The sequence below is a fragment of the Podarcis gaigeae genome (genome assembly GCF_964106915.1).
Source record: "Podarcis gaigeae genome assembly, chromosome: 7".
NCBI classification, from domain to species: Eukaryota; Metazoa; Chordata; class Lepidosauria; order Squamata; family Lacertidae; genus Podarcis; species Podarcis gaigeae.
Window position 1 is genome coordinate 23,607,206 of NC_139683.1, and position 21,419 is coordinate 23,628,624.

The window sequence follows — 21,419 nt, forward strand, 5'->3', positions numbered from 1 at the left end:
GGGATTTGAGGCATTTAGAGACTCAGTACTGTTCACTAATGTTGATGAATTTCATCATAATCCCCCACAGGTATGGAAGAAGGGTGGGCAAGAAGGATGCCAGACTGGATAAAGGGCTTATTTTTTCCTCTGAGAGAGCAAGCCCTCTTGAATGGAGTTGGGCTACTTCTGAATAAACATGAAAGGATTGCACTGTCAGCCTCTGCTAACAATAAAATCTGATTTTGTTGTTTACTACCCAAGTGTTAACATGCACAAATCCACAGGGATCTTGGATGTTCAATTTCTGTTTTGTATGGAGAAATAAATATAAATTACAGGCTATTAAGGCCACTATGAAAATTAACTTGAAGCAAATCTACTAATCTCAGCGCAAAGGAGACTATGTGAATCAATAAAATAAATGGCAGACAGCCAACCCATGAGCAGAGATAGGAATAAGGGCATAATCAGGAGCAGGGATTCAGAATTAATACTTTAGTGAGACAGTGGAACCCTTTGATACGACTTACTATTCACCTCTCACTTTTCCATAGCCCAAAGTAAGTTTCTGCAGGATTAAACTATCAGCTTTTAAACCATCCGTATTTTCACATATCTCTAAGGGGGGGGGGGGAGCCTGGAAATCCTTCAAATTAACTCTCAAAGTTGATGACATGTGGAGAAATTAACTCTGATTACAAATGTCACCAGCACCGTTTCTTTTGCAGAGATATTTTGAATCTCAGCTGTTCTAGGCTGAATTGTTGGAGGTATTTATTCTGAATCAGTCAAATCCAGGGCAACTAAAGGCCATACCCTTATTGCATTCAAATTATGCCATGCCTCTTCAAGTTATGGAAAAAACCTTTTGCTCCTGTTTAACCCTAAACCAGATGGCATCTGCACCAGGCTAGTTAAGAAAAGCCTGTTCCAAGAGCAACTCCTCCATGGAACTGGAATGTACGTGCCCCTGCCAGACTGGTCGACGTTATTTTGAAACCGAGGGGGTCATGCCAAAGAGTTGTTTGCTTAAAGGAAAGAGGAGGGAGGCTTGCCAGGAAGGCCAGATAAGAATTTTACACAGCACAATCGTCACCAAGGCAGCATTTACGCGTTGCTAAATGCATCACAATATCGGCGAACCAACCCCCTCCTCTTGCAGGTGATAGGAGCTGCAAGGAGCGTGGGCAACACTTGAAGGGTCCTATCACCAACGCAAATCTTTGCAGCCGTCTAAACGCAGCGGGTTTTTTTTTTGGGGGGGGGGGGAGAGGGAAAGACCCTCAAGCTATTTCCTAACGGGCTAGAACTGGAGAGGGCGCTGTCGTTTGCAGACCCGGCCGGGCGGTCCTGCGCCCCCTCGAGGCTGAAAGTGAAGGCGAGGCGTATTGGAAGGAACCGGTCGCCTGTCCACCGACGGGGAGATTTTCTCCCCCAGGTTAAACCACTTGTGTGCTCGTTGCTTCCGCGCGCCTCGCTTTATCCGGCTGGCTAGCCAAGCCGAGAGAAAGCCTTCGCCCCCAAGAAGACAAATGTTTGTTCATGGAGTCATGGAGCCTTGTTTCCCCTGTGCACGGTCTGCAGCAGCTCCATAGCAACCCAGCTCGGCTGTGATAGCGCGCAATAACTAGGACAAGTTGTAAACGCCGAGCAATTCGTGCGTGCCCAGGCTTAGGCCCGCTGCAGTCTCTTTGCCCCGGGCCCGGCAGAAGTTATTTCCCCGGGCTCCCCTGAGGACCATGAGGCTTTAGCTCAGGCGCTTAGGCGGGATCACGAGCTATACAGAGGCAGTGCGCCCATCCTCACCATGCGGGAGAAGAAGCTCACCACGGGTATGTACTGCGGCCGGAGAGCATAGCAGACAATGAAGAGGATCGGATGTGCTCCGCTTTCATCCCGTCACAGTTCATGTTTCAGTGGGAGGGAGAGGGATGATGAACGCTGAAAGGAAAAGACATTGTCAGCCAGCCAAGCCTCACAACCCTAAAGGGCATGTTCACAAGTGATGCTCAGAAGCGCTTTTTAGATTGGAATGCGTCACGTGTGAACATGCAGCCCAGGTGGAAAGAGCAATCTGCTCCCATGTTCCAAAAGCTCATGCAAACGACAGAGGACTTGGTTGTATGTATTGTCCAATTACTGTTCCACATACTATTCCAATACAGTGGTACCTCAGGTTAAGTACTTAATTCGTTCTGTAGGTCCGTTCTTAACCTGAAACTGTTCTTAACCTGAAGCACCACTTTAGCTAATAGGGCCTCCTGCTGCCGTCACATCGCCTGAGCACGATTTCTGTTCTCATGCTGAAGCAAAGTTCTTAACTTTGAAGCACTATTTCTGGGTTAGCAGAGTCTGTAACCTGAAGCGTCTGTAACCTGAAGCGTATGTAACCCGAGGTACCACTGTACACTATTCCATAGGGGAAATACCCTGTTCACTCTTTAACATAGAGCGGTGTGCTTAAGGTAACTGAAATCAGTAGATTTTATATGTCCCAAATTCTGGGATTGTTGTACACTAATTTGGTAACATAGGCCTATCTTTTTATAAAGCTGCACAGTCATATATTTATTTACAAGTGCTAGCATGTTCTCTCCTGAGAAACTCCTAAATTATGTAGGCTTCATTTTCTAATCTACAGGGTAAACTGAGTTGTACAGATAGTGACTTATTGCACAGGGTCAGATACTGAGGCTGTGCAGGGAAAAGCCTAGTTAGCAGGGGTAACTAAGGCCCTGCAGGTGTTGTTGCGCCCAATCTCATCATCTCGGTCATCATGACCAATGCTCAGGGATGTTGGAAGTTGTGGCCCATAGGTTAGCTGCACCTGTGACAGGTGTCTGTTTTAATAGTTCCTGGATTAGAGTTCAGTTCTGTATCCATTGTATCAGCCATTCAGGATTGCATCTGTTAGCAGGATTCATCCAGGAGTTGAACCCATTAGATTTTGAATGCACTAAGTCCTGGACAAGGATTTAGTGAGTTCATAATCTATGGCGTTTGAAATGACGATCATTCAACGTGCATTGGCAAATGTTCTTAAAACTCTTCTGCTTATAATTTTGATGCAACAACTCAAATTCTCGAGTGTCTGTGCATCTTATAGGTGGATACTGCAAACTCATAAGTTGGCCGATTCAGTTGTCATTTCCTTAAAGTATATTTCAGGAAACTATTTTTTTTAAAATCCCAGGGTTTTTTTTATTGCTTAGCCCACTACATGTTTTTACTTCTGTACATCAATTTTTAGAATAATTCGTTAGAATTGGCCACTGGCTAGAAAACAAACTCATTCCAAAACAGTTCCTTTGCTTTTAGCAGCAGCTTCATATGCAGCAATCAGCAGGTGAACTTTTTTTTGTGGGTGGTATATAGAGCTAATAAGCAGATGATATGTAAATATTTGCAAAACAAGCTGCTCTTACATATACAAGAAATGAGCTGATGACACTTACACACCCAAACATCCTGAAAAGGGCCTAGTGAGGTCCCCAATATGGGATAACCCCCTCCCCCAAATGATCTATATCTCCATCTCCTCCTTACTGTCCTTTACAAAAAGGAATATCAGTCTATCTTGCAAACAATATTATCTGGAATATATTTATTTTATTGTGAAATAGCTGCTTTTTTTGGATATGCAAATAGGTTTGGTTCTAAAATGTACATGGTTCTCAATATTTACAACTACATTTGCATAGTTAGTGATCACTGATCTCTGGTAAGATTAAAAACAAATGAAAAATGCTTTGGCTGAATAACTTTTATTCCCTTTCTCTTTTTGTGTTGTGTTTCAGTGCCCCCCAGCATAAGGGATGATGAGTTTGTAAGTAAACTTTTTTCCTCTCCTGCCCTCAATTTATAGATGAATCGGGTAGTTATTATAAATATAAATATGATATAAATATAATTGCTATATGTCATGCAATTTCTTAAGTGAAACAAGAATGAAACAGAGGTGCAACAATGCCTCACACTCCACTCCCTATTAGTTGTCATCTACTCAGTCAAGAAAATTAACTTTTTATATCACAAGATAGGGGTGGAAATTGGAAAATATTTTTTTAAACACATTATTTCAAAACTATTATTATTTTCTTTATAATGGTGCACCTTTTCCTATGCATATTTTCCTGGAAGTAAGTCACATTGTGTCCAATAGAACTTACTCCTTAGTAAATTTGTATAGGATTAGACCCAAACGTAAGAAAATTCAAAGTACAAAGCAGAGGGGATATTAATTTCAAAATTAGGACAAATTTCAAAATTAGGACAATAGGATAAATTGCATTATGGACTAATTAAACTAACAAAAGCATGCTAATTTTTATTAATTAAAGGTTTGCCAGATATGCATTTAATTACTAGACACATACCTGCAGTGCATTCATATGCTTGTCGATTCAGAATTTCAGTGGGACTTATTTCCAGTAAACATGTATAGGATTGCAACCTTAGGCACACATTTTTTTTAATTTTTTAATTTTACCTGCCCTTCACCAGCAGGTCCCAGGGCAGGTTACAGCAGTTTAAAGTTAAAAACAGTTAAAACAGATTACAATCAGATTACAATCACAGGAATAGGGTGGGCCCTGAAATAAGATAAGATAACAAAGGTTTAGGTTGTAACTGCCGCTGGAATGCTGCATGTTAACATCATCCATCATTTCCCTGAAACATGTAGCTCTCATACTGTTATTAGGTAAAGGTAAAGGTACCCCTGCCTGTACGGGCCAGTCTTGACAGACTCTGGGGTTGTGCGCCCATCTCACTTAAGAGGCCGGGGGCCAGCGCTGTCCGGAGACACTTCCGGGTCACGTGGCCAGCGTGACAAAGCTGCATCTGGCGAGCCAGAGCTGCACACGGAAACGCCGTTTACCTTCCCGCTGGTAAGCGGTCCCTATTTATCTACTTGCACCTGGAGGTGCTTTCGAACTGCTAGGTTGGCAGGCGCTGGGACCAAGCAGCGGGAGCGCACCCCGCCACAGGGATTCGAACCGCCGACCTTTCAATCGGCAAGTCCTAGGCGCTGAGGCTTTAAGAGCTTGGCCAAGTCAACACTATCTAATTTTTCTTTTACCCATCCACTTTTTGTACAGGCTTAAATATAGTAAGGTTTTTCTTGCCCCTTTATCTTTGCAAGGCATAGATGGCATCACAAGGCGAGCAAGGCCCCATGAAAATTGACTTCCCTGTTCTTTGAGCCCTTTCCCCAGTTAGCTAGGGATGTCGGAGAATTCCAATGAAACTGGAAAAGGACATGGAAATATCTACAGTTAAGAAGCTTGTCTATGGTAAGGAGTGGAAATCAGTCAAGTGAATACGATCAGTATTCACTCACATGGTTGTTGTGGTTTTTCTGAAGTCTGCAAATGATGAATAATTAACGATTAAGTCATTTTTATGTTGTTTTGATGTTCCCTTTACATGGAAATGAATATGTTACATGAATAGTTACGTAACACATATAATTTATATTAAATAGCAGACAGTGAGATGAGTATGATTGCGTTTGGCACAAACCCAACTGCAGCGGAGAGGAAACAGTAGATTAAGATGAATGCAGGTCAGAATGGAAGTCTCTGCTGTCTTACATCCCTGAAGTTAGGAGAAGACATAGTCCATTTCTAGTGTTTTGTCTTGACTGCTAGCTCAAACTCAGGGCTCAGGCAAAAAATAGCATAATTATTTGGGAACAAATGGTTGGTTCACCCCCAATGTTGATAAAATACTTGGTACATTTTGCCTCAGTTCTAGAAAGTTGGGATGGTTCCCTGTAGGCACAGCAAGGACTGATCCAGAATGTACTAAGTGCTGTATTATCAAAGGGCTCAAAGCACTCTGTTATTAAATCTGCCTGAGATGAGGACACAAAGACCCTTGGATGGGTTTTTAGGCAATAGGGAAGAGAAAGGAGGTAACAGTATCCCAAAATGCAGTCACTTCCAAATGACCTGTTTATTAAGCATTCATTCTGATCTGCAGAAAGATTACCGTATTTTTTGCTCTATAAGACTCACTTTTTCCCTCCTAAAAAGTAAGGGGAAATGTGTGTACGTCTTACAGAGTGAATGCAGGCTGCGCAGCTACCCCAGAAGCCAGAACAGCAAGAGGAACCGCTGCTTTCACTGCGCAGCGATCCCTCTTGCTGTTCTGGCTTCTGAGATTCAGAATATTTTTTTTCTTGTTTTCCTCCTCCAAAAACTAGGTGCGTCTTGTGGTCTGGTGCGTCTTATAGAGCGAAAAATACGGTAGATGACCTTATGTCAAAGCAAGTGCTACTCACAATTCCAAGCGTATTTCCTCCTCGCTTTTCTTATTGTAAGACTCCAGTCTTTTAGGGAAATGGATTTGTTGCACAAGACTTCCCAGGGACGTTTCCCATCAGTGTAACATAAAGTGTTAGCAATAACTTCCTCCTGTTGAATTTCTGTCATACAATTTTTAAAAGCAAACGTACTCCTACAAGATGGATCAAGGTTTCCCAGGATTGTTCTTTAGTCAGAAAAAAAGATTTGTGTTTCTACCAGCACCAAGGGACAACAACTAAATCCAAAGATAAACAGAACCTTAAATTAGAAGTTTCAAGGCTTCAATTCAAAACATAATTGCTCAAATCTAATTCTTATGGAATTCAGAGTAACTTGTGAAACACATTAACATGATATCTACAGCTGTTTTCATCTGAGAAGATTAAGCCTTAAACTGTAAGATGTGAATTGGGACTGGCTCCCTCCAAAATCTACTTTATTCCTTCTCTCCCCTTCTCTCTATTTCCCCCCCTCTTATGCTGCCATTGCTGCAAGGGGAATAAAGGTGGATTTTTAAAAGGGGAATAACAATTAACAATCTACGGGGAAGTTTTGTTTATATTAAAAAAATAAAAGATAATTCCATTAATATGCTAAGTGTGTAAATCATGTAGTAAAACATCTTAATTGATACAATTTGTATATATTTCTTACCCCTATTTTAGTCCCCCAAATAACATGGTTATGGTCAAATAAAAGCACATGTCTGCATATTTCTAAAGGGTTTCAGATTCCTGTATTAAGAAGTGATTTGTTTTATACAGTTCCCTGGGGACAGAAAAATCTGCAATTCTTGTTAATTTTTCAAATCCAGTCATCTGCAATGGGGTGATTGGAAAACTATCTGCATATGATGACTGAATAAACGTGAACTATATCAGTTTATTGACTGTGGCCTGTTTCTAATAATTTTTCATGCAAAACACAACTAAACATTTAAGACTCAGATCATTGCCTGTGTCAGTGTGCTGCTGTGTGAACCCCATTAATTTCAGAGGTTTACACAGAGATTGTTACGCTTTGAGATCATCATTATCTAATCACGTGAGAAACTGTGTTTGCAATGGGGATGTCAAGGCCAGGATGGGGCTGTGGCGATTGTACCTAAATCCCATTCTTGACATCCTGAAGTCAGTGGCCTGAGTGGGAAACTCCATGCTGAAAAGCATCAAACAGAATGTGCTGCTCTGTCTTCTACCAGACTTGATCTTAAGACTAGACCTGGCTGAGCCTGGCTTTTTACTTCCTGAGAATCACAGGCTTATGCTTCACAGAGGCTCCTGTTCCCTTCTGAAATTGAAAGAGAGTTTTGAGAGCTACACATATGCAGCTCACAGTAGCTCACTAGGGCAGTGGCAGACTTTGGGCACTCAAATTTCAGCAGTGCCTGTGGGATGCCAAAATTTGGTTCTACATACTACATGCTCTACATACTAAATTATAGTTGCGGTGCCCCCCAAGGCTTGACACCCAGTGTGACCGAACCAGTGGCACTCCCCTAAATCTGCCTCTGGCCAGGGTAGGCCCTATCCTCAATCTTAAGATTTCTAGTTTGGGAACTTCCTGTGCAAACCTCTAAATCCCAGCATCTGGCACCATTGTGGTCCAGATAGGTAGGTATGAGAAATTGAAATAGCAAGATGAATATAGTTGCCTTCTGATAAGAATTCCAATGTCCTTTATTTTAAAGGTAGTTATTTTCACGTGCAGGTGGGTCATTTCTCTGAACAGATTGTCCGGAGAAACATGCCTTAATTCTAGTCACTGGGAGAAAGACTGTTGGTTGGGTGGTAGAACACATGCTTTGAATGGAGAGCCCTGATTCCTTTTGTTATAAGGATCAGGTAGCAAGGACAGACCTGTGTTAGAGACCCCGAGTACTTCCAGATGTGGACAGTTTAGGAGCACTCAGTCATATAACACCAGTCCTGAAAGACCTACACTGGCTCCCAGTACATCTCCGAGCACAATTCAAAGTGTTGGTGCTGACCTTTAAAGCCCTAAACGGCCTTGGTCCAGTATACCTGAAGGAGCGTCTCCACCCCCATCATTCTGCCCGGACGCTGAGGTCCAGCACCAAGGGCCTTCTGGCGGTCCCCTCATTGCAAGAAGCAAAGCTACAGGAAACCAGGCAGAGGGCCTTCTCGGTAGTGGCACCTGTCCTGTGGAACGCCTTCCCACCAGATGTCAGAGATAAACAGCTACCTGATATTTAGAAGACATCTGAAGGCAGCCCTGTTTAGGGAAGTTTTTAATGTGTGACATTTTAATGTATTTTAAATCTTTGTTGGAAGCCGCCCAGAGTAGCTGGGGAATCCCAGCCAGATGGGCGAGGTACAAATAAATCATCATCATCATCATTAGGACTAGCCAGTCCAAGGCATTTTGCTGCCGGAGGCAGAGGACAAGATGGTGCTAAGAGAGAGGAACAGCTGAGGGGCTCAAAAGGGATAGGGGCTGCTGCTGCCCCCCTCCCAAGCAACCCTTACCTAATGATCAAGCCGTTTCCAGCTTTTCTTTTTAGCTGGAATAGGAACTGTTCTGTCACACTTCTAATAGTCACCAAGTGGGTAGCCCCCCCCCCCATTTCCTCAACCCCAAATGTTTGAGGGAGGCATGATTTTCATTGAGACCATTGTGTGTGGGGAAAGGGTATTTAAATACACCTGTCTCCCTCACTGCATTCCCCTTCACAATTGCCCCCTACTTCAGAGGGGCAGAGGAGGAAGGTATCAGGGCAATTCTGTTTGAAGAGTGAAGAGCTAAAGTGATGGAGCTGATTCCTAGAGAGGAAAGGCAGACGACAGAGAATGAAAATGCCTAGAGCAATCTATGCAACAGCCGTGTGAGGAAATTGCACAGCTACTGCGTTGAGTTAAAAATGGAAACAGAAGATGGAAAGCATGAGAGGAGAGGCCACAAATGGAAAGGAGAAGTCACAGCGAAAGAAGAATGGATGCAAAAGCTTGTGGAATATGCAGAAATGGCAAAACTTACCGGGAAAATAAGAACTCAAGATAACAAACTTTTTTATAAAAGGAATAGAAATGGTTTATTGAATATTTACAGAAAGATATGTAAACAGTGAAGAACATTGGCAGGAATATTGTAATAACCTGCAGTTTCATGAATACATATTTAAAGTAGATGAATAAATGAGCAAATTAAGCTAATTTGAATATGCAGTAAATATTATTGAAATGTATAGAACTGAAAATCATAAAATAATTAAATAATAAAAAAGAAACCATGAGAGGAGAATCTTTCATAAAATGTGAGCGAACAAGGTAGTAGTAAATGTTCCGTAGTAATTGTCCAGTAAGCAGCTGCTGGCCTTATATTAGGCCAGATAATTTATCCTTCTAATCTAGTATGGTTTAGTCTGACAATACTGAATGGACAAACAGTCTCACCTGGTGTGGCAGCCTCCTATGTACCTGTAAAGAGAGTTGAAAACAATTCACAAACAGCAAACTGACAGTATGGAAACTGCCAACCCCTCTAAGAAGGCAGCAATTTCCACTCCAACCTACATTCATCACAGTTGGCACTGTTTCTGTTGAACCAAATTTAACGTTATTAGTTTTGCTGCCAACTGTTGAATGTAAATTATATAACTTACATTTGTTTCATAGAAATCTGAAAGCAGCCCTGTTTCCGGAAGCTTTTAATATTTGATGTTTCGTTGTGCTCTTTTATATTTTGTTGGAAGATGCCGAGTGGGACTGGGGCAACCCAGTGAGATAGGCCGGGTACAAAAATTAATTATTGTTATTGTTTTTATTCACGGTAAAGGAAATGTAAAAGCAGTTTTATAAAAATAATTAACAGCATGTAGTTTGCAGACTTGAAACAACAATGTGAAAAAATGCAAATCATATTTAACTGATTTCCATTCCTGACCACAGAAGAACATGCACGCTGCAGCAATTTCTGCTACCTTTTAATTCTCCAACATCCCTACTCCTGTTAGATGTAAACTGCTCTTGCTTCATCACATCACATAGTTTTGTTCTTTTTGGCTCTTGCAGGAGGATTATTTAGCAACCGATGATATGCTTGTAGACTTCTTTAATGAATTCTTGAATCTCCCCGTAAGTATGTTGATATAAACTTTTCCTTAAACACTTACTGTGAATATTAAGTGGTTTATGAGATAATATAAGGTAATAGGGTGATGTCTGTATACTTGAAGTGGACTAGGTGAAGTGGAATAGCCCCTCCCGCTTGCCTCCAGGTCACAGCAGATTCTAAACTGCATTTCCGAAGTGTGAGCACACATAGTTGGTTGCCCATGAAAATATCGCAGAGAGAATGTTGACTTTGTAAGAATTATCTCATGCGGGAAACCCCAGTGGGTTTCGAGGTCGAGAGAACAATGCTACAATGCATGTCAAAGCAACAAAATGGAAAGTGGCTGTTGAGAAACCCTGACCTCATCATAATTTGATTTTCTCAGGAGAGTTTTCCCTTGTCAACATTAATGTGGTTAATGTGAACATTTTTATATTTCCAGTTTGACTCTCCTGCAGCTCATCACACAAGTTACTCGGGAAGAATGTGACGCCCCTGTTAAAACACCATTACAATTTGGCCTTTTATCTTTGTTGTGCTTATGCAGCCGTTGCCTAGAAACAGGGCCCAGGTGTAAGCATTACTATGTAGGCAAGAGGTTAAATTAAAGAATAGCATTGGGCTGAATGTCATCTACCCCAGGAAGCATGTGCTTAAGGAGAAAAAATTGTTGCTAGCCTACATAGATGCTAGAAGTGTTCAGCTGACAAAATTAACCATTACATTGTGGTGTTTGTATAATGGGGGATTTCAGTGGTATGGTGGTCGTTGGATGGCCTACTTTTAAGGGGCAGAAGAATGGCACTTCTTGCATAGAAATTACATCAGAATGTAGATGATGATGATGATAATAAAAATTTATTATTTATACCCCGCCCATCTGGCTGAGTTTCCCCAGCCACTCTGGGCAGCTTCCAATCAAGTGTTACAAACAATACAGCATTAAATAGTAAAAACTCCCCTAAACAGGGCTGCCTTCAGATGTCTTTTAAAGATAAGATAGCTGCTTATTTCCTTCACATCTGAAGGGAGGGCGTTCCACAGGGCGGGCGCCACTACCGAGAAGGCCCTCTGTCTGGTTCCCTGTAACCTCACTTCTTGCAATGAGGGAACTGCCAGAAGGCCCTCAGCGCTGGATCTCAGTGTCCGGGCTGAACGATGGGGGTGGAGACGCTCCTTCAGGTATACGTATAGATCTTTTTAGTAAGTTTATTCATAAGCGTGGCTTGAGCATAATGCTAAGACAGGGTTTGTTTAGCCAGGTGGCTTAACTAGGGAGGAGATCACAGCCTTTTTGCTCCTCCCTTGGTTTTTGGTTCATTGGGGCATGTCAACTAAGCCAAGGTTTGTCTTAGTGTGTTGTCTAAACCTGGGATTATGGTTGAGGTCTCTCTTCCTTAACCACAGTCTGTACCCAAGGTTCCTCATATGTTTACTGGTCATGATTAGGAAATTGAGACCTTAACCATGATCCCATGTGTAGATGATACAGTGATCCAAACCTTGGCTTAGCTGGCATCCCACACTGACCTAAAAAGCCCAGGCAGGAGGAAAGTGAATGTGAGCTCCTCTTTGGGAGCCAGCATATTCATGTAGTCACAGTAAGCCATACACCAGGGGGCAGAGATGGATTTAGTTCCCCCAACTGTCAACCAAGTGATCAGCACTGTTCTACTCATATGTTCAGCCGTGCTTGTGCAATGCTTTGAGATGCAAAATGTGACTCGTCTCCTCCAATACCACTGAACCCTTTTGCATGTGTGAGGCCCAGTTCAGAAGAGTGAAGTCAGTTGTTGAATTTGAGAATGTGCCTTTGATTAACTTAGTACTTTGGTGCTAATCATACTGGCGAAGGCAATTGGTTGTTTCATTCCATTCCTGTATATATCGTGTAAATGATTGGTGGTGAAGCATCCAAAATGACAATACGATTTATATTTAAAACATTGTTATTGGCATCTTTTTTACTACATTAAAGGAACCAGATGTTTTCAATTTTGCTAATTGGAATGCATGTTGGAAAATGGGCCCTTGGGCTCTACAGCTAGGGACTGAATTAAAAATAGATACAAGTGATTAATTAATGTTATCCTTGGTTAGTTTTCTATGTAAATATTGTACAACTAAAATTATCTAGTGTCTATTCAAATAGCTCCAGATTATGGAATTTACGTGCTTCATTTGCACGCTCATATAAACTAGCAAGGGTTCAACGATTTGGAATTAGAAGTTAATCCTTTATTGTTATTATTTGTGTTTCCCTCCTCTTTAAATAACTGCAGGAAACTTTAAATTCTTACATTGCAAAGACTGTATAATTAGGTTCCTGCTGACCCAAAGTTAAGAAATGTCAAAATAACATAAACAAGAAGGGAGGGGAAGGAGGCTCAAAGCAGCCTCCTACTGGTGGCAGAACCAGGAGGTGGAGGAGGCAGAACCACCAGCCACCAGATGCCCATAACCAGTAAGGTTTCTATGTTGACAGTGCATGGAAGATCTTCCTAGTAAGTTTAGAAGGTGAAAGGCAGGGGGATGTGGAATCTGTGGGTCTCCAAGTGTAGCTAGGCTCCAGCTCCCCTCAGCACCAGCCATCATGGTGAAGGGTCAGGGATTTTGGGAACTGGGGGTGTCCAGCAACAATCTGGAGGCCCACAGGTACCATATCCCTGGTGAAGGGTCACAATCTCAGAATGTTCTAAAGCAAAACCTAATGCAATCAACAAAAATTCAGCGAGAAACCCATCCAGAATGCAAATTATTATATCACATGGGTTGAAAGGAATAGAAAGTCCAATCCTAAACAAGCCTACTCAAATGTAAGTCCCACTGAACTCCAGAGAACTTGCAACCAGGTAAGTAAGCAGCTGGACTTCCAGCTTCAGCAACAGCCACCAATACACAGCTGTACCTATCAGTGCTATGATAATTATTATATTTTAGTCTTTACGTTTTGTTGTTGTAGACCTTTGCAGAGCCAATTAAGTTTAATCCTGACTTTGGCGTTTTTGAAGTTGCTACTGATGCCCCACAGCGTCTGGAAAACCAGCTGAAAAAGATGTTGCGTGAAAAGAAACCCCGGAATCCCATTTACGATGTCATAAGGCCAGCAAAGCAAGAAATTCCAGACCTCAGACCTGTTCCCCCTCCCCCACGAGTGTTAAATTTTGACCCGAATTATTCAACAATGGTAAGGTGATGATTGGTACTGTTATTTTTATTATTGTTCTTATGCATTTAAGAGGTATTAACCCAATATGATGTGCTATATATTAGCAATTCCAAAATCTTTATCCAATTGGTGGTGTCCTGTGTTTAGCCAATTGGTGGCTTTAGGAAGGCAGGGCTGGGGCATCTAATTTTGGCCTTGCACAGGGTGCCATATTACCAACGGCTGCCCCCGGCATGATCATAGAGTCTGCCTTTTCCTGACCGTATTATGTTTACAGTTTGATGTATTAAGCTTTGCACACACCACTGGAGGAATGCATGGAAATGAAAATTGGCACTGATGGACACGATCTCGCCCCCTCCTTTCAAACTTTCATATACATTTGCTGCGTGATAAGGGCTTAAGATTTCTTCAATAGGATGGCTGCCCTTATAATCTGCTTAACAACAACAACAGCAAAATACTTTCAGTGCAATGCCAAATACGCTTACAAAGGAATAGACCCCAGTGAACACATAAACATGCATAGTATTGCCGTATTATTAAATTTAGAACATAACTTTGGACGTTTGTTTTCCCTTAGCATGATAAATCTGACTTTGGCATATCATCTTTTCTCAGGAACACTGCAGACAAAAGGCTGGAATTTGTTTCAGCTGAACATAAATAATTACAAATTTATTTTCTTACATCCAGAAAAATTGGCCAAAATAAAGAAGTGGTCTTCAGTCTTTCCAGAAACCATTATCAGTAAACCATAGGGGGCATATTCTAACAGGAGAAGAACAGCCATCCTTTGCCTCTGCAAAAAGTATTATGTGATCCATGGCCAACATCAGCATTCATTATTCTGGGACGTTGTTTAGAGTGAGGCTTCCCCCTCTCCTCTGCAGATGTTCAGGGGCACCAGGGAGCATGCTTCCCACAGAACCTTATAGAACCAAATGAAGGTTGCCAAGTAGCAGGGCTTCTTGGATTTCACTGTTTCCTTTGGGAACAATTCCTTGCCACTTAGAATAGACACAAAGAATCAATTTCAGGCCAATGCGGTGACTATTAATGAAAATGTAAAAGTGCTTGTGGTGTTTGTGTTTACTTACAAAGTCCTAGACCTAGACAACCTACCAAAGTACCTTAAACACTGTCTGATTCCTTATGCTCCACCTTGATCACTGCAATGCTCTGTTGGGGCACTTCTGGTGGTTCCCCCACACCCCCAAGGTTTCGTTGGCCTTTACTATGGATGGAGCCTTTAATGTGACAGACCCTGCTGCCCTGTGGAGCTCCCTGTCAGTAGAAGTTCAGGAATCAGTCCTGCCTTATTTTAGATATCTTCTGAAAACTGTATTGTTTAGACAGGCCTTTTTAAATTTTTAACTAACCCATATTCACTGATATTTTTAGTTAAGCTTTTACTGATTTTATTATGTATATTGTAAGTTATTTATTTGCTTTCGTAGTTATTTATTGGTATACTTTTATGAAAGTGCAAATTAGCAATACTTCATTAAATAAATATAAATAAATAAACGCTCACCTGAAGAGTGGGAATGAAATCCTGCTCAAACCCTTGCAGAGAGCAGATTCGAAGTCTTCATTCATCAGCTGATGAATTGAGACTTCAATCCTGTTGGGAACTGCTTCAGAATCAGTGTGGGGCTGTTTGAAAGCCCTTTTGCAAATATCCCTTCATTACTATTTAAAAGTCTGGCTTTCAGAGATTCAAAAAGCAGCATGGAGCTGTTTCCAAAAGGGCTTTCAAACAGCCCTGTGCTGCGCTTTGAAGTCTTGACAACCAGGGCTTCAAAGTGAAGTATCATCTGGTATCATGGTGACATTAGATCAGGCATAGGCAAACTTTGCCCTCCAGATGTTTTGGGACTACAACTCCCATCATCCCTGACCACTGGTCCTGTTAGCTAGGGATGATGAGAGTTGTAGTCCCAAAACATCTGGAGGGCAAAGTTTGCCTATGCCTGCATTAGATGACTGACAGGTAGGTGGGCCCAAGCACCTGTCATATTTGGCCTGCCAGAGTTGGGAAGATAAGGATCTGGTCCACCAGCCAGATTTCCCTGCTCTAACATGTTTTCAGCTCACCCTGCAATTCAAATAAGGCATGCATGATTAACTGCAACACAAAAAAGAGAACAAAATATTCCACCAATTTGAATGTGGTGATTTATATATAGGGATGCAAATTTAGAAATGATTACTGTAATTCAAATAGGAATGTGCCCTATCTCACTCTGATGGGGGAGACTTGTGACTCGTGTTGCTGCTCAGTCTGCTGTCCTGGTGTTGCTAACTGTCAATGGGCACCTTTAAAGCTCCTGCTCTCCTTTTTTAATTTTTCTTTATTCTTAAATCAGTTTTGGACTGGACAGCTGTCAAACAGAAGATGCATTCAGTTAGACTGCTGTTTCAGAGCTTTTGGTAGGTGAAAGAGAGGGAGCTTTGTGCCAGTGGGGGGGCGAGTGTGGCTACCAGGGTGGAGCAGAGGTCCACTTCTCCCCATTCTAATCTCCTCCCCAGACCATCACAATGTGAGGTATGGATTCCTCTGAAGTCCAGTGATTTTCAAATTATATCTTTGGATCACAAGCTGTCTCCACTGCTGCCAAATTATGACTTGCCTCCTCTTCCACCATGGCCTCACCATTTCATAAAGTCCTGCTAGACTGCTGGAGTTAGTCTGTTAAGCAAATCTGTTTATTGACTACATGGCATATAATACCTGAAGTGAAAGATAATTTACAAAGGTTTTTATATGTGTGTGTTAGTGTCTGGACCGAGAGCAGGCTATTGCGTGGATTAAGAAGGAAAGATTCCCATCGTTTTTAGAGAGCGACTGTTACTTTGAATACAGGTACTGCAACTTCTAATTGGAACGCAGGTTTTTAAAGCTGTACATTTCTCTTGAACAAATATGATAATAATTCTCAGATACTTTTGGCCTAGCTTATATAAGTTTAATGATTTATGTGAATAATGAAACTGATGCTATTTTTATGGCCTCTCATTCTGTAATTTTTACAGGCAGTCCTAATTTATCGCCTGTACACGATGTTCCACATTTAATCATTACCGAACTTTACTGGTATGCATGTGTTTAATCAATAGATCTCTCCCACAGCATTCCCATTGTGGCTCATTTTGCCTGATCTGCTCCGTATATCTCTGTGCCTTTCTTTAAAACACAAATTGCAACTGCATCTGAGTCAGAGATGGGGAACCTGTGGTCCTCCAGATGTTGTTTGATTGCAGCTTCCATCTTCACTGAAGTTGTCTCACTGTGAAGTTGTTCTCACAGTAGACACCCAGATGCCTATGCAAGAAGGATATGAACACAGTAGCATCTTCCCCTCCTGTGGTTTCCAGCAACGGGCATTTAGAGGCATACTCTGGAATCCAGCAATTTATGGCAGGCTTCCCTGTCCCTGATCTAAGAGGAGGTATAGACATAATCCGGGGAGGGAGGGTGCTGTAGCTCAGCAGTAGAGCATGTGTTCTATCATGCAGAAAGTCCCAGCTTCAGACTCTGGCATCTCCAAGTAAGACTGGAGAAGACTCCTGTCTGAAACCCTGCAGAGCTGCTATCAGTCAATGTTGGTAGGACTGAGCTAGGTGGACCAGTAGTCTGATTTACTATAAGGCAGCTTCCTTAACCATGGTTAAGAGAAGCAGGAGTGTACCATTGGGTCATGGGCTTCCTCCCTCAGCCTCCCTCATTTTGTGGCAGATCCTCTTTGCATGGTTTACTGATGCTTAATTGTTACGTCTGCACCAAAGTTAACCATTGTGGGCAGAGGTTGCTCTTAATTTGAAACCAAATTCAAACCCAGGTTTCAAAGCTTAATTAAGTGCTAATCCTGTTTAGCCTTAATCCTGGGGTGATTCAAGGTTTGGACAGTTTAGCAGCACCCGATCACTGACATTCTGCTTTAAGCTGCAAGAGGAATAGCAACTCTGATCCCAGACTTTAGAAATCCAGATAACATTCTGCAGCCAGGTGGGCACTCCTCCTTTCTTCACCTCTAAAAGCGTGTGGAGTGGTATTTGTACCATCGTGGGGAGACATTAAATACTCTCACCCATGATCATGATTCCCCCAGTTGCATTGTGGTGGTGGTCGGTGGAGGGAGAAGAAGAAATGGATATAAAGGAAAGGGTCGGATTAAAGTGATAGAGACTGATTCCAGACTGCTGCTATTTTGCGCGTGGTTTTCAATTGCATACCTGCAAATTCAGATTGTACAATTAAAGTTGATTTGTCACTCTTCTGCAGCAAACCCATTCCCCACCAACACCGTTTGTGGTCAGGAAAATAGCAGGAAAATGTACTGCAAAGTTGGAATATCAATTGCTTGATGAGATGTCATATACCTCCCCGCAAACAAAAGAAATGAATGCTCAATAAACACTGAATGTAATATAACTTCCTTTCAAACACTGCAAACAAATCAGTCTGAATGCTGAACAAACAGGTCTTCTGGAAGCGACCCAAGTTGTTTCCTAGGGAAGAGTGATGGACTATAGGGAAGGAAATGGGTAGAGCAATATCTATACAGGCCGAAATCAGCCCCAGAACCTACTCAATAGTTGTGTTGAGGAAGTTGCAGAACTGCTCCACTGTATTAAAAAGTTGGATTTTCTGAGCTGTTGTGGGGCAGGAGGGAAAATATGGAAGTAGAGGGGTGTTTTGTTCGTGACATGCAGATGCTCTTTTGAAAAGAGAAAAGAGCAAACAAAATGTAGCTATCCTATGGGAAATGCCCAGTGTGGAAGGAGCCCTGATTAACTCTGGTAGGGAGATGGCAAGGACATTTGTCCAAGAGACAGAAAGCACTGGTGAAGGAGCCCCACCACCAACTCCTCCTTCTCCAGACCTCCTTCTCCGTTAAGGTATTGGGAGCGACACATCTATATGAACTCAGAGTGTTTTCATATACGAAGCTTAAATTGGCTTTGATTTAAAACAGGCAGTAATATGAATATAGAACCTACAAGTCAGATGATCAGCAATTGTGTGCACGTACCAGGGGCAGCAATGCCTCTAACCTACTATTTTCTCGGGGGGGGGGGGGGATCTAGCCACTGTTTGTTTAGTTGTATAAAAATATTTCTATACTGCCCTTCAGCAGAGCTTCCAGGGTAGTTTACAAAAACACAGTCTGTAGCCCAGGGCGTCAAGAAAACTATTGAGGAAATGGAAGTGATTGATGGCAGAAAATACATATATTTGTTTTACAATAAGTACAAGGAGATCAAGGCAAACGGAACAGCTGCTTCCATGTGGTTTGGCGTTGGTTCTGCCCGCCTTGATTTCTAAAGCTGTTTTTAGTGTGGAGGAGCTGTTATTTTTAATGTTTTAACTTGTTTTAATTTATTGGATTTGTTTTATTTTGCTTTGAACATCTCCATTGAAGGGGGAGAGTGGGTTGTCCAATTTTATTGTAAATAAGATAAAAAATAATTAATTGCGGCAGTTTAGTGCTCCAAAGGTTTCTAAATGGAGACTCTGGCAGGCAGGGTCCGAGTGCCTGAGTCAGTGCATCAGCAGGGCAGCTGACAAGCAGAGGGAAGCATAGGCCTATACTCTGGCACTACAGCTCCAGCAGAGGACTGGAGGATGTACTGCAGGTGACATGAGCCAATGGGGTTCCAGCTGGCCATACATACTGACTGACTGATCCTGGTTTGACTCCTTAGTCTGTGCTACCTGTAATTTTGTTTGTAAGCCAGTTAGAGCCCAGATGGAATCTGCCAACTTGCAATCTGTCTATCTCCAGAATGACCTGATGCTAAGGTCATGCTGTATTTACAGGGTATCCTTCTGTCACTTTTAACAACTTCCCAAAGATGCAAATTAATTGCACCTGCTGCTTTTCCAGCCTAGCAATCCTCCACGTCCTTGCACCTAACACCTCTTCTTCTCAGTCTGCTATAGTGAAAAACAATATCCCCTGCTTCCCCTAGCAGATAGGAGGAATGAGCGACCGGTCAGTAGACTGAAATGAGCATTGGGGGAGGAGTTCTCTGGGTTGCATCCTGACAAGGCCATTTGCTAAAGTAACCTTCAAAACGCTTTAAACTTTGAATAGGATTAAAGGATAAGAGCGGTAGATTCATGGAGTGTCTTCCAACATTTTGGTTTCTTTAAGAGAGCAGTAATGCTGCTGCTAAAACCAGTTAGATAATCTAAGTGACCTTATGATATTTGTCACCTCACTGTAGGTTAGCTAAGCTAATATCGCAGGTGGAGTGGAGCAGAACTGGCGTCAACGTTGTTATAGATAAAACGTATTATCCTTGGTTCACCAAAAGCCTACCACCCTCAGAAACCTCTGAAGAGAATGAAAATGACTTAATTATGAGAAAGTTCTACGTCTCTCTTGGCCAGGTAAAATAGATGCCACATGACCTAAACAGATCCAGGATAGCCTTTTTTTCTGTGTACAGCTGTATCTCTCCTTGCAACCTGCATGGAATCTGGCTAAGACTTTGGACCACAGGTTGATCTGTGTCTTACTATGTTGCATTTATTATTTTTAGAATTGTGTAATCTATTTGATTCCCCCCCTTTAAAAATAGTTTTATTTGCTGATTATTTGTCACTTGTATATGTGTATTGTTCTGTTCCTTATTTTAGAGTCTTTGACTCTTTGGTTCCACCTACACTCTACATTTAAAGCAGTATTATAACCACTTTAAACCATTGTGATTTCTCCCAAAAAATCCTGAGAAGTGTAGTTTGTTAAAGGTGCTGAGAGGTGTTCCCCTCACTGGGTTACAGTTCTCTGAGTACTTTAACAATCAATCCCTCCTCCTAGGGAACTCTTGGAATTTCAACTTTGTCAGGGGAATGTAACTGGATTATGCTTAAACATTCACATACAGTGCTACCTTGGTTTACAAACTTAATCCGTTCTGGAAGTCTGTTGTTAAACCGAAACCATTCTTAAACTGAGGGGCGCTTCCCCTAATGAGGGCTCTCACCGCTGGTGCCCTTCCACCATTCAGGTTCCATTCTTAGACCAAGGTAAAGTTTGCAAACTGGGACACTACTTCCGGGTTTGCAGACTTCATAAACCAAATTGTTTGTAAACAGGACTGTTCTTAAACCGAGGTACCACTGTATTGTATTGTGTTGTGTTATCGGGCTCTGCAATGTGTCATCTCAGCTTTATAAGACCTCGGCTTTGATTATTCACACAAGTGTCAAAGGAATGAATATTTTGCAAATCTGTTCCTCTTTTTGAACCTATAAAGGTTTGCACTGAAATAAACTTAAACCATTGAATGTTCTATTTTACAGGCTACTGTCACCCAGACACGGGATTGGTTTACTTTAGCCAAGCTAAGTCAGCGCATGATTACTACGGATTCTTTTACTCATCCAGTGGCATCTTCCCACGTTCATTTTTCTCCTTGGCCTTCAGAGTCATCTTCTTCAATCCTAGGTAATGTCATCAACATAGATAAGTATTAAGCAAAACATGCAGCCGCACTCAGGTGAACTCCCCCATTCCCCAGGCATTAGCAACTGGGAGGGGGGATGTTGAGAGTCAAAAGATACCATAGTCTTAAAAAATAGACTGCTGCACATCCTGAGTTTCTGGTAGTAAATTGGACACCACTTTTGATCAAGACCTATATAGGGCATCATCCTATCCATGCATCTCTATGGTGAGAATCATATAATACCAAAAGTTTCAATAAGAATTGTATATCCTTGGAATTTACTTCCTACACATATCTGCATTCCTGACTACATAGGAAGCTGTCATACTATTTGTCCACCTAACCTGATCTCCACCATGACCGGCAGCCTCTCTGCTGGGTATCAGATAGAGACCTTTCTCATCTCCTGCTACTTGTTG

General features: G+C 41.9%; 1 protein-coding gene across 1 annotated transcript in view; it reads left to right on the forward strand.

Moving 5' to 3' along the window:
* Window positions 1-1,145: 1,145 nt before the first annotated feature.
* RGS22 (regulator of G protein signaling 22) overlaps window positions 1,146-21,419 on the forward strand; it is an 85,489-nt gene continuing 65,215 nt past the window's right edge. Inside the window, exons 1-7 of the mRNA XM_083749764.1 lie at window positions 1,146-1,814; window positions 3,780-3,808; window positions 10,325-10,387; window positions 13,330-13,554; window positions 16,320-16,405; window positions 19,774-19,939; window positions 20,855-20,999. Of these exons, the coding sequence (XP_083605890.1) occupies window positions 1,790-1,814; window positions 3,780-3,808; window positions 10,325-10,387; window positions 13,330-13,554; window positions 16,320-16,405; window positions 19,774-19,939; window positions 20,855-20,999 (739 nt within the window). The 5' untranslated portion in view covers window positions 1,146-1,789. The remainder of the gene's footprint in view (window positions 1,815-3,779; window positions 3,809-10,324; window positions 10,388-13,329; window positions 13,555-16,319; window positions 16,406-19,773; window positions 19,940-20,854; window positions 21,000-21,419) is intronic.